At 30.7% G+C, this 17,584-nt stretch overlaps 1 protein-coding gene across 4 annotated transcripts in view; it reads right to left on the reverse strand.

The window, feature by feature from the left end:
- The window catches only part of xirp2b (xin actin binding repeat containing 2b), a 134,259-nt gene that overhangs the window by 17,641 nt on the left and 99,034 nt on the right, over positions 1–17,584 (reverse strand). For all 4 annotated transcript variants that reach the window (XR_007828419.1, XM_051119185.1, XM_051119186.1 and 1 more), the window contains 2 exons: positions 16,478–16,606; positions 1,232–1,318 (listed from right to left, as the gene is read on the reverse strand). Coding sequence is in view for 3 of the 4 variants with exons in the window: in XM_051119185.1 (XP_050975142.1) it covers positions 1,232–1,318; positions 16,478–16,606 (216 nt within the window). In the remaining variant the exon portion in view is untranslated. The remainder of the gene's footprint in view (positions 1–1,231; positions 1,319–16,477; positions 16,607–17,584) is intronic.

Here is a 17,584-nt window from a genome sequence, read left to right on the forward strand (position 1 = left end):
TGCTACACTTAAAAAATAAATAATTATATGTATATATATATATATATATATATATATATGTATATATAACCTATTTTACCCTTATATATATATATGATATTATAATAATATTATATATATATATATATATATATATATATATATATATATATATGTATATATTACCTATTTTACCCTTATATATGAAGAGTTTATTTGCAAAAACAGATAACAGATAACTGTTTCAAAAATCAAAAAACATCTTTTTTTATGATGTTATGTTTTTATTGTTTTATTGTGTTTACTGTATTATTCGGTTATTTTTAATGTAGTTTGATTGAGATTAATTGGAATGTACAATTAAAAAAACATGATTTTTATCTGTTTTTGCAAATGAACTCTTCATATATATATATATATATATATATATATATATATATATATATATACACACACACACACACACACACATACATTTTAGCAATATAATATAGTATTTATAATATTTTCATACATTTGACAATTTAACATACAGTAAAACAATATAATAACAATATAACATAGTATTTTAACAATATAATATAGAATTTTAATATATATTTGACATTTTAAAACAGAAAAATTTTCAATGTGACTGACATTACAAAACCTTTGTGGCAAAAGCACTTTTTTTTTTTAAGCACAATGTTTCAAGGTTTTAGTGTTTTATTTTTATTCTACTCAACAGACACTGATCTGCTCCCTCGATTTAACAATCAATACTTCATGAATTATTCTACTGGACTATACTTTCTCGCCTTTTTTCACAGGGTCACTTCAAAACTTTATTTATTCCCCTTGTCCTTATTTCGAATCACTTTTAGCATTTTTTACCATGAGATTATTATAAAAAGGGCCAAGTTATGGGTTATGATAAAATGTATATGTTAAACGCAATGCAAGTCGCATTGGATAAAAGTGCCCACCAAATGCATAAATGTAAATGTTTTCATGTGTAGGCGACGGCGCTAAAACCTCCAGCTACCAAATGACATTTTTCACATTATTGAAAATTGATCGGGTTGCGGTGACATTTCACAGCAGATAGTAAACAGAAATAAGGCACTGTAGAGACACAGAGCTGTAAATTAAGAGCGGTGTGAGTGTCAGCGTAGCTTCTGTTGGCGAGATCCACCACTGTTAGTGTCTGACGTTTTTGTGGACTTGTGAAATCGAGAGTTATTAGTAGCAAGGCTGTCGGAAATGTCCGTACCCTTTCATCCTGGAGGAAGACCTGCTGCGAGACTTGTCGACCCCCGCTGCTGCTCGCCACACTCATCGCTGATGAATTTGACACCTCCTGCGTGACAGGAGACAAGGGTTGTTAGAGGATGAGACATAGAAAAGCACACAAAAACACACACTGTCTATTCAAGAAAGTGTCTCACATGAGCTCCTTACTGTCAAAATATCTTATCCGCACAGTCGCAGTCACAAGCAAATACAAATATTTCTCTATTGTGAACAGAAATACTGTATATACAACCAGTGATTAGACTCAACCACTCAACTATTAGAGGTGGATTTTTTCTTTTTCCTTTCTTCATTGCTGAAGCGCCAACATTTTTTTTTTTCCCTCATTTTCAAACTAGACATATTTAATATTGAATCAGAAGTGACAGAAAAAACATTTATAATGTTACAAAAGATTTCTATTTCAAACAATGCTGTTCTTTTGAACTTTCTATTCATCACAGTAGTGTTAATTCCATTAACGTAAACTTTTATGAAAAACGTTTTTTTCCAAACAATAAGGTCAATAAACAATAACTGTGACTATATCATCATGCAATATTGTTGATGAAAAAAAGATGACTAAATGTATTAATTATAATTAACGTATAAATAAAAACCATACAAAAATCTCTCTATTTTCAGCAGGAAAAAAAAGAAGACAAAATATTATTGTCGAATGCTGTACATGCTACATGTGAGCTTCCATGTGCGAGGTTGCCAGATATCAAGAGTTTAAATCCCCAAATCAGGGCTTCTCTTTTAAAAGGAATACAGGGTTTTGTTCTGTTTTTTTTGCAATCTGGCAACCATGCACACTTGCTCTTCATTGCTGAAGCGCCAACATTTTTTTCCTTTTTCCTCATTTTCAAAATAGACATATTTAATATTAAATCAGAAGTAACAGAAAAGACATTTATAATGTTACAAAAGATTTCTAATTCAAAAAATGCTGTTTTCCTGAACTTTCTATTCATCACAGTAGTGTTAATTCCATTAACGTAAACTTTGATGAAAAATGTTTTTTTTTTTCCAATTACAATAAGGTCAATAAACAATAACTGTGACTATATTGTCATGCAATATTGTTGATGAAAAAAAGACTAGACTAAAATGTATTAATTATAAATAATGTATAAATAAATAAATGCATAAATAAAAAAAAACATACAAAAATCTCTCTATTTTCAGCGGAAAAAGGGGAAAAAATATTATTGTGGAATGCTGTACATGCTACACATAAGCTTTCATGTGCGAGGTTGCCAGATATCAAGAGTTTAAATCCCCAAATCAGGGCTTCTCTTTTAAAAGGAATACAGTTTCTGCCCGGGTTTTGCGTTGTTTTTGCAATCTGGCAACCATGCACACTTGCTCTTCATTGCTGAAGCACCAACATTTTTTTCTTTTTCCTCATTTTCAAAATAGACATATTTAATATTAAATCAGAAGTAACAGAAAAGACATTTATAATGTTACAAAAGATTTCTGTTTCAAAAAATGCTGTTTTCCTGAACTTTCTATTCATCACAGTAGTGTTAATTCCATTAACGTAAACTTTGATGAAAAATTTTATTTTTTCCAATGACAATAAGGTCAATACACAATAACTGTGACTATATTGTCATGCAATATTGTTGATGAAAAAAAAGACGAGACTAAAATGTCTTAATTATAATTAATGTATAAATAAATAAATGTATAAATAAAAAAAAAAACATACAAAAATCTTTCTATTTTCAGCAGTAAAAGGGGAAAAAATATTATTGTGGAATGCTGTACATGCTGCACGTGAGCTTTCATGTGCGAGGTTGCCAGATATCAAGAGATTAAATCCCCAAATCAGGGATTCTCTGTTAAAAGGAATACATTTTCGGCCTGGGGTTTTGTGTTGTTTTTTTGCAATCTGGCAACCATGCACACTTGCTCTTCATTGCTGAAGCACCAACTTTTTTTTTCTTTTTCCTCATTTTCAAAACAAACACATTTAGTATTAAATCAGAAGTGACAAAAAAGACATTTATAATGTTACAAAAGTTTTCTGTTTCAAAAAATGCTGTTCTTTTGAACTTTCTGTTCATCACAGTAGTGTTAATTCCATTAACACAGACTTTGATGAAAAATTAATTTTTTACAATGACAATAAGGTCAATAAACTATAACTGCGACTATATCGTCATGCAATATTGTTGATAAAAAAAAAAGACTAGACTAAAATGTATTAATTATAATTAATGTATAAATAAATAAATAAATGTATAAATAAAAAAACATACAAAAATCTCTCTATTTTTAGCAGAAAAAAGGAGACAAAATATTATTGTGGAATGCTGTACATGATACATGTGAGCTTTCATGTGCGAGGTTGCCAGATATCAAGAGTTTAAATCCCCAAATCAGGGCTTCTCTGTTAAAAGGAATACAGTTTCTGCCCGGGTTTTGTGTTGTTTTTTGCAATCTGGCAACCATGCACACTTGCTCTTCATTGCCGTCATTTCTATCTTTCTCTGGTTGTTTTGACATCTATCACCTGATTGCACCAGCCGTACTCTCTACTCAGTTGGACTAGCAGGTGACAGGATGGTAAGGCAGATGTGACATGTGGACAGACTGCCACAAGTCAGTTCAGTTCTGACAGATGCATGAAACTGCTGTAATTCAAAGATGGAATCTTCATTTTCTATCTAGTATTGAACCAAAAACTATTATTTAAAAAAAATATATATATATATATCACAAAACACCTTAATATTCACACTGGTCAAAATTTAGAATAAGTATGATTTTTAAATGTTTTTGAAAGAAGACTCTTTTGCTCACCAGGGCTGCGTTTTATTTAAAATACAGTAAAAACAGTAATATTGTGAAATATTATTACGATTTCAAATTAGTGTTTTCTATGTGATTATATTTTAAAATGTAATTTATTCTTGTGATGCAACGCAAGGACACATTTAATATTAAATCAGAAGTGACAAAAAAAGAGATGTAGAATGTTACAAAAGATTTCTATTTCAAGTAAACACTGTTCTTTTGAGCTTTCTGTTCATCAAAGCAGTGTTAATTCCATTAACGTAAACTTTGATGAAAATGTTCTTTTTTCCAATGACAATAAGGTCAATACACAATAACTGTGACTATATTGTCATGCAATATTATTGATGACAAAAGACGAGAATAAAATGTATTTTAACAAAATATTTATAGATATATATATAAAAAAAAAAAATATAGACAAAATATTATTGTGGAATGCTCTACATACTACATGTGAGCTTTCATGTGTGAGCTTGCCAGATATCAAGAGTTCAAATCCCCAAATCAGAGCTTCTCTGTTAAAAGGAATACAGTTTCTGCCCGGGGTTTTGCTTTATTTTTTGCAAGCTGGGAACTCTTCATTGCAACTATAATTTTGAGCATTTTTTTTTTTTTTTTTGTACTATTATACAGCATGACGAAAAGTTTTTATTGACTAAAACTAGACTAAAATGTTCTGACATTCAGTCAACTAACACTTGACCAAATAAAAACAGGACAAGATTTTTAATTAAATAAATAAGGACTGGGTGAGCAAAAGAGACATTAAAAATTCTTTGATTTCAGACTTAAAAAAACATTTAAAAAATCCTAATGATTTCAAACTTTTGAACTGAATTGCAATGCATTAGAAAACAAGATATCAAACCAACAGGCATCAAATGCATGTTCTTTTCTTAAAATAGCATAACTTATAAAAATCATAGTGGCAAATGTTTGAAAATTAAAATAAAAGCCACATACTTAACCTAGAAACTGACTGCTAACATATCTTAGCCCTTTACATATTTTGTATGCACACATGCTTTGTCAATCTAATTTCAGGAAAACAACATAATCAAATCAAAAATTCATTTATGCATATTTGCATGAAATCTGCATGACTCGAGCGCAAATTAAACCTTGGAATTAATCTGTACATTTCCGTTTCCCATTTCAGGATTACAATTAGTCAGTGTCAATTACTGTTAAACGGCACTGTTAAATGGTTTCAGCCCTTGGATGAGCAGATTTTGCAATGTTATAATCTGTTCCAACACACACTCCCACACACAAACACATGCAGCTGCGCACAAACAAGTGTGATATCATCAACAGGGACGAAATCAATACAGATCCATAAAAACAGCCCTAAAACGCAAAAAAAAAAAAAAACACGCTCATCATTAAAAGAGATACGGCTGACATACATTGAGGTAGATTGCATCATTAAAACCAAAGGTGACTGAGAATCAGACCTAAAAACACTCATCAAAGCAACAGCGCAACAGTGACCGCCTACTGCTTCAGTGGCTTGGCTTCTGGTGAAGTATTTTTTATTTTCTCCAGAGAGACTTCAAAAAACACTTTAATAAAGAGTTCCAAGTCATTAACCAAACCAACCGGCTCTAAGATGAATCACAACATTACAAACTTTGATTCAAAGTAAAAAACCATTTGAAAATTGGAAAAAAGGAGAAAATTTCTTGGCTACGCTTAGATGTGAACGTTTCAATGATATCTTTTAACTTGATTGACATTGACAAAAGGATAAAGAAAAGCTATTTGTAGGGCTGGGTATTGAGAAAAAAATTAATGATTTGATTTTGATTCACAAGCTTGTGATTCAATTCAGTTTCAATGCAGATTCAATTTGAGTCATTTTGATATATAGGCAATCAAGTACAGTAGCCTGCATGTCTTGTTTTCGTTTAAGGAAAAATATATATTTTATAGCAGTTAATAAATCCTGTCAGGTGGTATATTACTATATTAAAGTGATTTGCAAAACTGCATGTAAAAATGCAATTTGCAGTTCTACAAATTAAAATTGCAGCTAGTCCTAGGAATTTGTCAATGCTTAATAAAAACGAAATTTTAATGTTGCATTTAAATTTTAATTTTTGTTAAGTTAACAGGGACATTGCACATTATAAACATTTCATAAACATTTCATTTACATAAAACATTTCTGTAAATGTGCTATAATTCATCTGTAGTCGAATAAAAAAATGGGATGAAAAAAAGTTTATTTATTTCAAAAGTTTATTTTTAAATATTTTTTATATATATGTAATTAGTATATTACTGTATTAAAAAATTAAGGCCCTTTCACAAGACTAGCAACAAGTTTACATTTGAAAATTGTCATTTACTGAGTTTTAAGATAAAATAAAACCCCCAGATTATTAATAAATCTTGCAATATCAATCTCACTTAAAATGTAATATTTTAATGATGGATTAAAAAAGAGCATGACAAAACATTTATAAGTAAGTAAATAAACTCGTAAAAAGCTCAAATATTTTTTATTTAATATTTGTATGATAATATAGTATAATATAAACATTTGAACAATACTTTTTATTATTATATTTTTTATTATTATATTTATTTTTTAATATATATTTTACCTTATATATATATTTTACCTTTAAAAACTGTAAACAAAGCTATTTGTAGGTATTGAGTCAAAAATAATCATGATTTGATTTTGATTCACAAGCTTGCGATTCAATTCAGTTTTGATCTTGATTCAATTCAATTCGATATTAAGTCATTTTTAGATATAGGCAATCAAGTACAGTAGGCTGCATGTCTTTCTTTTCTTTTTCCAAGGAAAAATATATATTTTATAGCAAACAATAAATCCTGTCAGGTGGTGTGTTACTATATTAAAGTGATTTGTAAAACTGCATGTAAAATTGCAATCTGCAGTCCTACAAATTAAAATTGCAGTTCTAGGAAATTGTCAGTGCTTAATAAAAATTCAATTTTAATGTTGCATTTAAATTTAAATTTTTGTTCAGTTAACAGGGACATTGCAAGTTAATAAAACATTTCTGTAAATGTACCAGAATTAGCCAAAGGCTATTTTTCATCCATAGTTCCTGGATGAAAAAAAATGTCTATTTATTTCTCGGTTTCAAAAGTTTATTTTTAATTTTTTTTTATTCATACATTGATTTTTTATATATATATATATATATATATATATAGCTGTATTAAAAATTAAGGCCCTTTCACAAGACTTGCAATAAGTTTCAATTTAAAAATGGTCATTTACTGAGTTTTCAGATAAAATAAAACCCCAAGATTAATAATAAATCTTGCGATATCAATGTCACTTAAAATATAATATTTTAATGATGGATACAAATAGAGCATGACAAAACATTTTTAAGTAACTAAATATACTTGTAAAAAGCTCAAATATTTTTAATTTCAGATTTTTATGATTTTATAATATAAACATTTGAACAATACCTTTCTTAATTATATTTATTTTTAATATATTTTATATTTTAAAATACTGTAAACAATTGGAAATGTTCTGTATGACTTTGTAACTTCTGTGGCAATTTCATAAGTTTATTATTTTTTTTGTTTAGAATTTTTAAATATTTTAAAATGTTAAAATACCGATTATTGACACTTTGTTCATTTAATTTTACGATGAACTTCCAGTCCATTTATTTTTCATTTAATTTAGTTGGGAAAATCTGTTTTTGATTAAAACACTGACAGCCCATAGGTACTGTGGCTGTTCTCAAAAAAACAAAAACAAAATTATAAAAAAAAATAAAATAAATAAAATAAAATTTGTTTTAAAAAGTCATGGTAACACTATACAATGCACTGTACAATAAGTTAAAATTAGTTCACTACATTAGTAACATGAACTAAGAATGAACAATACTTCTACAGCATTTATTAATCTTAGTTAATGTTAATTTCAGCATTTACTAATGCATTATTAAAATCAAAAAAGTTGTGTTTGTTAACATTAGATAATGCACTGTGAACTAGCAAGAACAAACAATGAACGACTGTATTTTTATGAACTAACATTTACAAATATTAATAAATAGTGTCATAAATGTATTGTTCATTGTTCATTGTTGTTAGTTAATACATTAACAAATGACACTTTATGGGAAGTGTTACTGACATCATTTTCAAAAGCTGATTTATTTTTGAATATTTTTTTGTAATACTAATATACTGATTATTGACTCTTTGTTCATTTAATTTTAATAGGAACTTCTAGTTCTCCATTTATTTCTGCTTAAGCTTAGCAGGGAAAATCAGTTTTGGACGATTCACTGACAGACCATGAATAGGTACTGTGGTTGTTCTCAAAAAAATAAAAAAATAAAAAACAACCTTTTAAACATGCTTTGTTTAAAAAAAACAAGATAGTTGAAGACATTTCAGTTCGTGTTAGATAATCCGAACAGCCTATAGTAAACAACCTATAGTAAAAAGTACACACTGGTCTAAATTCTACATAGATAAACACAGACCTCATTATCCAGAAAAAGGATAAAAGCTGAAAAATACATCCTACATACCAAACACACACAGAATGTGACACAAGTTAAAGTTTAAATATACACTCACCTCCTCCCCAACATGCACACACAAACAAGTTTAATAAATTAGTGTCACCAAGAGCAACAGAAAGCAGAGATAATGAGATGACCTGCTGCAGCAGAATCCTTTGATCCTTCTCTCAAATAACCGCTGCCTGATACATAATGTCAGCTTATGCTCTCATTTGTCTACTCAGTGCTTATCATTTACAACATGCTTCTCTTTGTGAGCTGCGGATCGTTGCCAAACTTTCGCTATTTTATGTGGTAATTCCTTGTAATGTTCAGTAAACCACACTTTGTATACATGTCTATATGCATTTGCATCTTGAACTCACAAAAGAACAGATTTTCTGATCTAAACATTTAAAGAAGTTGCTCTCGAAATGTTATATAATGTTTACAGCAGATTTGTACTCAGTATTCCAAATTTGGTTACACTTCAGCCCAATTCTCACTATCAACTGTTAACAGTGTTGGGGAGTAACTAGTTACATGCAACAGAATTACGTAATTTAATTACAAAATAAATGCAATTGTAATTAGTTACAGTTACTGAGAAAAAATGTGTCATTAAATTACTGACTTTTGAAGAATTTTAATGATTACAAAGGGGGTTACATTTGAATTTTTTCACACACACACACACACACACACACACACACACACACACACCCACATACAGATTTAATTGACTTCTTTCATAAATTGCATTGACTGCTCTAAAATGAGCTCCAGTGTTTCAGGAGTTTGGGGGTGAGCAGGGCGCAAACTAACGCGGGGTTAGATGTAAGATGCGTGGTTTAAATATTTCCACACACTCTAGCGTAACCAAATTTACTAGTTGCCATAGCAACACTACACAGAGAAAAAAGTGCACCAAAATTCAAAAGCCTTTTGAAGATATCGCTGAATATTTATTTTACCATAGTAAAAGTTTTTCATCTCAATTTTTAGTATTCATTTAAAATGAGACAAATCTGCTATTATTTTAATCTCCAATCTGTTATTTATCAGTTTAGATAGTTTATTAATGCTTGGCAAGTCAGCAGAAGACACAAACCAGTTTTATATTCCAGTCACGCTGATGGGGAATGTTGTAACACTGTTACAATGTGCCCCGCTATTATTAAACTATCCTTTTCTATGACATTAGCAATGTAGTTTTCACTATTAACTTTTATGGATTTTGAAAAAAAAAAAGAAACCACAAGAAACAGGTGAATAAAGACTGACAATCGATGTTTAATGTTGAGAAATTATTATTTCAAGAAATGTAAAGCATTTTGGCTCGTTTATGTTCTATGAGAGCTGTGTTTGGAGGGAGGGAAGTGGTGTTTTGAATGTCTGAATGTGTTTCATCTATTTGCACACATTGTTTTCAGCTATACTGTATAGCTAAGTTTTGCGATCATAACCGTCCCACGCGTGGTTGTGATGTGTTCATTGTGAACCTCAAAAATGAGAAATTTTTTAAATACTTAAAAAAACACCATTGTTTTATTTGAAAAACGTAATCATTTTATTTTATTGACAAAATATTTTAGTTTGTCGTGTATATTTTTTTCATTCGATCAGACAACATTTTAAGCTGTCATATGGTCATATTACAACGCGCCGCTCACATGTTACAATGTACCCACCTACGGGGCATGTTGTCACTTTTCACTTCTTTTCTTTTGAGGTAAAAAAAAAAATGAAAAACGTACACTGTAATTACGAAACAAAGCTACATATTTGTACTAGACACGTGTGAAAATAATGTGGATAAAAAATTATACTCTGAACACCACATGGCTTTACACAAACTGAGAGATTCAAAAAGCGTTAGGTTGTGCCCCGCGCTCCCCTATACCACAGAATAGGACACATGCTTATTCAATAACTGTTTTATTTCCTATTTGGGTTTATGCATATACTTTATTTTTTAAGATTAATTGTTTTTTTCAAAGGCATTGTTAGATGCTATTGTTTCCTGTCATAACTATGCAAACATTTGATTTCAAAACCAGTATCATAGCTATTAAATTATTTCTTGTTATGACTTCAAATCTGTATTTAACCTCAGAATGATCTCAAAGTAAATAAGTCAGAATTTGTGGTGGCTGTGCTTTAAATTAAATCATTACACAGCACTGTGGAATGCTTGATTCTGATTGGTCAGTCATGACATTCCAAAGTATGTTATTCCCCAATAACAACTGGTAAAAGCTAATAACACAGACTCATCCGGGCAACTTAAGTCGGCGCTATATGCTTGATAGTTTTTCTTAGTGGAAGCTTTGTGTTTGGTTAGCTAATAAAATAATAAAACTCAATTCAATATTATGTGTACAATTTCTTAATTCTGTCATCCTGGTATCGTGGACTCGCTCTATTGTTTCATACACACGCAGCTGCTTCCATTTTGTTTTGTACACTGTAATGGATTATAAGATAACTAACAAACTAGTACTGTAAGTACTAGTACTTATTATTTATGTGGTGAAATGTTGTGTAATAAAAGAGGTATGACTGCACTGTATCCCTTAAATGTCTGTCTAGTTTGAACTTGATGCTTGCTAGCAACTGATTTCTTCATGAAAGCTTTGCGTTCAAATATTCCAACTCAGATCAGTGTTTCATGTCTAATTATTTACTTTTGTGGCAACAGCTGTGTAATAAGTGGGATAATGTACATCCAGCCAGTTGGTATTGCAAATAAAGCTGTATATTATCCCTTACTTAATATAATCTTAATTTAAGTGATGAAGGATTTTGAAAGTCTGACAGTAATCAGTGTTGAGCGTTGCTGTAAGGTTAACTCTGCCTGGTTTAAATGTTTCAAAATAATTAACAGTTGAAAATACTTACTGCTCCCCTACTTAATGCTCATTAAGCAATCTAAAACATGGTCATGCAGAATAAAGCATTAATACCTTTTGACTACCAGTCAAAAGTTTTTGAACAGTAAGATTTTTAATGTTTTTTAAAGAATTCTCTTCTGCTCACCAAGCCTGTATTCCCTGCATGATCCAAAAACAGCAAAAGCAGTAATATTGTGAAATATGTTTACTATTTAAAATAACTGCTTTCTATTTGCATATTAATAATAAATGTTTTTGAGCAGCAACTCAGAATATTAGAATGGATTCTGAAGGACCATGTGACTGGATGCTAAAAATTCAGCTTAGAAATCACAGAAATAAATTGCTTTTTAAAACATATTCAAATAGAAAACGTTTTTTTTTTTTTTTTTTAAATATTTCAAAATTTTACTGATTTTTGCTGTACATTGGCTCAAATAAATGCAGGCTTGGTGAGCAGAAGAGACTTCTTTAAAGAACATTGAAAAACTTTTGACTGGTAGTGTATATGCTTTATAAATACTAATAAACAGCCAGTGTGCTAGTTATTTACATGCTTATAAGAAAAAGAAAGAAAGAATAAAAGAAAGAAAGAGAAAAAAAGAAAGAAAGAAAAAAACTTTTAAGCAATTCACAATCTTTGTCTTCTAGGAAAACAGACCAAAAACACTGGTGAGATTATCTGCTGCTCGGGAATGTAATATCAATATCACTTTCCACATCATTATCTCCTTCTAATATCACTTGCCCTCCACTAGCAGGTAGCAAATCATGGATTCATGACTATGATGTAACCTAAATGGTTATAACCTAAATGGTTATTAAAATGGATGCATCCAAAACTTCCTGTTTCAGAATAAAATGCATCAAACAAAGAATGAAAACAGCACTTATCAAGATTTTTACAACTTCTCCCATCGGTTTAGAAGCACATAAAACTGCTGCTGTAAGACCTGAATCCAGAATTTCAGAGTCAGAAAACAGACATCCCATATTACCTTTGTGAAATCCAGCAGTTGTTTACTTTATGGGCAAATGGAAGGAAAACTCACTTTATTGAATTTCTTTGTTGAATTCCTCTTCCTGTCATTCTGATTCAAATTATAAATCAACATCCTATGGTTTGTAGCCAATTCATAGCTTACAAAAATTTGCTCTTAAAAAATGCTCTGCTAATGTTCATATTAGGTTATAAAAACATTTTTCTTATTGTTCTCTCAACATTCAAAATGTCTAGTTTTTAAAATGTTTTTAAACATTTTATTTGATTATGCGAATGTTTATGGAACATTCCATTTTAGAATTATCAAACATTTTGGAATGTTACTTGAAACATCCTTTGAAACGTTACTTTTATTCTGAAATATTCTGAAACAAATAGTAACATTTAAAAAAATGTGAAAAAACATTCTGTGAATGATGTATAAATTGTTTTTGTGGTAATATTGAAGAACATTTTAAAAGAGCAGATAACACTGAACCAAAAATGTAAGTGCGTTATTGAAATGTTAATCATGACTTTTGAGAGAGAAAACATTACCCAAAATTCTGAGAATCCACTGTTAGCTGGGCTGAATGCTAGTTCTAAAGCCAGTTTACAAAATTGCTGCCATCAGTAATATGTAAACAAACTAAAATTCACAAAAAAAAAACTGGTGTAGAAACAATTTTCACTCAGAAATTACTAGTACATTTACCAATAAATGGCAAGTAACACATTAAATTAAACATGAAATTTTTAAGTAGAACACTGAAAAAGTATTTTTTTTGTAAAATGCACTCCAACAGTCTTCAAAAACATTTTTACAGTGTGATTAACTAATTAATTTCTGCAGGAAGATAATGTTTTTTGTAAATTAATGATTTTTGAGAATAAAAGCACAATCTATAATGATCCTAATTTGCATAGAAGTTTCTTTTAAAAGATTTTTTTTAATTTAATTTTTTTTTTTTTTTAAAGAAATTAATATTTTCACCTCTATTTTTCTGTTTATTTTTTATTTTAATTTCATTTTATTTAATAATTATTATTATCATTTTTTTTATTTCTTTGTTGAATTCCTCTGCCTTTTATATCAATTTACATTATAAATCAACATAATGTGGCTTGTTGCCAAATGAACTCAATTAAATTGCAAGTGAGCCAGTTATGAAATTCTGAAGTGCCCTGATTAGCATCTCACATTTTGCATTTAAAGCTGAATGAAGCACATTTTAAATTGCACATCAATCAGAAATTAGAAATGTCATTAAAAATAAAAATATGCATTTAAATATCTACACTTCATAATATTTTACATTTGCTGATTCACGTCGGGAGGCACAGTTTGAGAACCGCGGCTTTAGAGCACTTGAGCACTGATGTGTTGGCAGACGAGATGAGAGCACATCTCCCACTTTTTCCTGTCATTCTGTATTCAGTCTGATTTTTTTTTTCCTCTATCAGTGAGCCGAAGCCACCTCGTCCCTGCGGGGCGAACAGAGCATACTCAGACCCACTGGTATGGATGGGTGGACTGGATTCAATTTGGATCGGCGGAGCTGGATTACACAGACTGTGACCAAAATTTATCTCCATTCTGCTTCTCTCACTGCGAGCAGTATCTGATTTTTTTATTTTTTTTTTCAGAGGCAGGCAGGCGCTGCATGCATAATATTAGCGTGTGCCAATGCTAATGGGCTTCAGAAGCTTGGGAGAATCTATGCAGATCTGAGAGGGTACAGATGGGTACAGATTTGACTTGTTACTGTGTCAGATTTCGGGTTTTGGTGAAAGGTCAGATGTAAGAGGATTAATCTTATTCTGAAAGTCTATGCACACTCTCTCTTTTCTACACCAGAAGACTTTTTGCTCATATGTAGGCCACATGCATGCTTATAGAATCTAATACCTGGCGATTGTGGGTTGCCAAGCATCCTACATAATGCACAATTGTCCATGATGCACAAATGCAACAGAATTGCTTTTGATTGAAACAATGTGGGACACACTCGTCCTTTATTTTAGCATCTTACACCCATACGCTTCATTGCATTTGAACTAAAAGCAAGATGTGAAACACCTTTAGGATTAGTTTTGAGACTTTAAAATGTGCAAAAGCATTAAAAAGATGAACAAAATAACAGCATGTTCTTCTATATGTTCAGTCACAATTCTCTTGTGCCATAAATCGCCTTGGAAGAAACTAATCTGACATGTGTCTAATGATGCGTGACACTTTAGGATGGCATTAAAATTCATTTATTTCTTTAACAGATGCTGTATGTCAGATGCATTCTCATGTAATTCTAACATGCTGAGACTGTGTAGCATTTAATTGCTGTTTATGACATGGTCACTTCTCACTCACCCCAACGTTTTGCTCCAATATAATTAAGCATTTAAAAATACATGTAATGATATATTAAAGAGAACCCATTATGCCCCTTTGTACAAGATGTAATATAACTCCCAGGGGTTCCTAGAAAGTTTCTGTGAAGTTTCAGCTCAAAATACCCCACACATCATTTATTATATCATTTTGAGTGGAAGCAGAAACAGGCTGTTTTAGTGCATGTCTCTTTAAATGCAAATTAGCTGCGGCTCTCCGCCCCCTTTTCCAGAACAAGGCTGTCAATTTCAGCTCGTATTTCATAAATTAAATTGAATTAAATTAAATTAAATTAAATTAAATGTTCTTATTCATCAAAAACATTTTGTTGCAAATGCATGTGACTGAAAAAAAATGCTTATTTGATTTTATACTACTATTTTTTTGTTAAACTGCAGTCATTTTATATATATATATATTTTTTTTTTTTAAGCAGCCAGAGACTGCACCTTCGGAACAATACAACTGAGATGCGTAGACCAAAAAAGTTTCCCAAAAAGTAAAATACTTGAAAATGTCTGCACAAAGCAATGCAAGCAATGAATAAAACCAAGGAATAAAGTTGTTTTTATTATTTTAAATAACTGTTTTCTATTTAAATATATTGTGAAATATTTATTGTAAATATAACATATTCTGAAACATTACTTAAAAATAACCGCAAGCAGGAAAATAGATTTTTGTCACTACAATAATTACCATTGTTTATAGAAAAAAAAAAGTCATCAAAACAACATGTAAAATACTCATAATGAAGACTAACATTATAAACTTTTAACAATGTCAGCATATGTATGATATTATATTACTATTAAATAGTTTTAAATCACTTCTTTTTGGATAATATGTACTGCACATTATAACATATAACGCATATTTTGATTCAGTAAAAACAAGCTAAAATGTTATTTTTGTTTCTTTTTAGTCAAAGCAAATATAACATGACTAATTGAGACTAAATTTAAAGCACGTTTGTGACCCTGGACCACAAAACCAGTCTTAAGTAGCACGGGTATATTTGTAGCAATAGTCAAAAATACACTGTATAGGTAAAACATTATCAATTTTTATTTTATGCCAAAAATCATTAGGATATTAAGTAAACATCATGTTCCATTAAGATATTTTGTAAATTTTCTACTGTAAATATATCAAAACCTAAGTTTAATTAGTAATATACATTGCTATGAAGTTTATTTTTCTCAGTAGTTTGATTTTTTTTTTTGCACCCCTCAGATTACAGATTTTCAAATAGTTGTATTTTGTTGTTTTTATGGTTTTTAGTTGTAGCTTATGGTTAAGATTTTTAAAGAAGTGTCTTTTGCTAACTAAGGTTGTATTCGTCTGATCAAAAATTCAGTAAAAACAGTAATATTATGAAATATTATTACAATTTCAAATAACTGTTTTCTATTTGAATATATTTTAAACTAATTTATTCCTGTGATGCAAATGCTGAATTTTTAGCATCATTACTCCAGTCTTCACTGTCACATGATCCTTCAGAAATCATTCTAATATGCTGATTGTTGTGCTGATTAATATGTTTTAAAATATAAAAAAATATATTACAAGTTACCAGTTTAGGAAGCAGTTTCCAAGTATCTTCCAAAACACTGACCTGCACAGATCTGTGTGTGTGTTGAATCTGGGTGACGGTGTGAGATGATGACATGCCCTCATTCTCGAACTGTCTGCGGACACTGGCCAGACCCCCAGGCAGGGAACAAACCTCGGCTTCCTCCATGACCTGATGAAGAAAGAGACAAAGACAGAGAGAGAGAGACCGCCTGCGTTGAAAATCATGCTAAGGAGATTTATGCTTTTTCAAGAGCTGCAAGATTAGGGGAGTGAAAGTGTGATCACTTGTCTCTCGTCTTCATCCACCATCGAACAAAAATATTCATATATTCATGAGACAATGTGGCTTACACGCACACACAGACACACACGCACAAGCAAGCACAGATTCCAACCCTCATCTCATTATCTCTGTGGCTTTACAAAATCACATTTTAAGATTTTGCATGACAGTCTTATTTGCATGGCATGATATTGTGAGGCCCTGATACTGTGAGGTTTCATTTACTCAGCAATCCTGTTAACCCTTCCATGCTGTCGCCTGCTGGAAGTGTTGTTTATTTGCACATGCCGTCTGCTTTGTTTCAGAGTCTACTTCAGTTATTAATTTTGCAAATTAATTCCATCCACAAAATGAATGAATGCAGTTTGCATGGTGCAATTCTGTATTGTGAACGAGTTCTAAATATCAGATCCAGGATACAGCAGACTTATATGATCTGACACACTGTCAGCACTGCGATCCAGACACCTGAATCAGCTCTTTAAAATGATGAAAGTGCGCTTGACTACACAGCATCTGGATTTACGCCCAGATACAACGCTTGTCTCCATCATTTGATGTATAACTGCTGCCATGACCAATGAAAATATGAAAACAAACATGCTAAAATATAAACAGACTGTCTGACAGCAAAAGTTAAAGGAATAGTTCACACAAAAATGAGTATTTGCTGAAAATTTATGTACCATCAGGGCATCCAAGATGCAGATGAGTCTGTTGCTCACCAATGGATCCTCTGCAGTAAATGGGTGCCGTCAGAATGAGAGTCCAAACAGCTGATAAAAACATCACAATAATCCAGTTCATCAATGAATGACTTGAGAAGTCCTCTCAAATCAAAATCCACCCACATATTTGTTTAGG

The sequence above is a fragment of the Labeo rohita genome, chromosome 9, assembly GCF_022985175.1.
Source record: "Labeo rohita strain BAU-BD-2019 chromosome 9, IGBB_LRoh.1.0, whole genome shotgun sequence".
In the NCBI taxonomy this organism is placed as follows: Eukaryota; Metazoa; Chordata; class Actinopteri; order Cypriniformes; family Cyprinidae; genus Labeo; species Labeo rohita.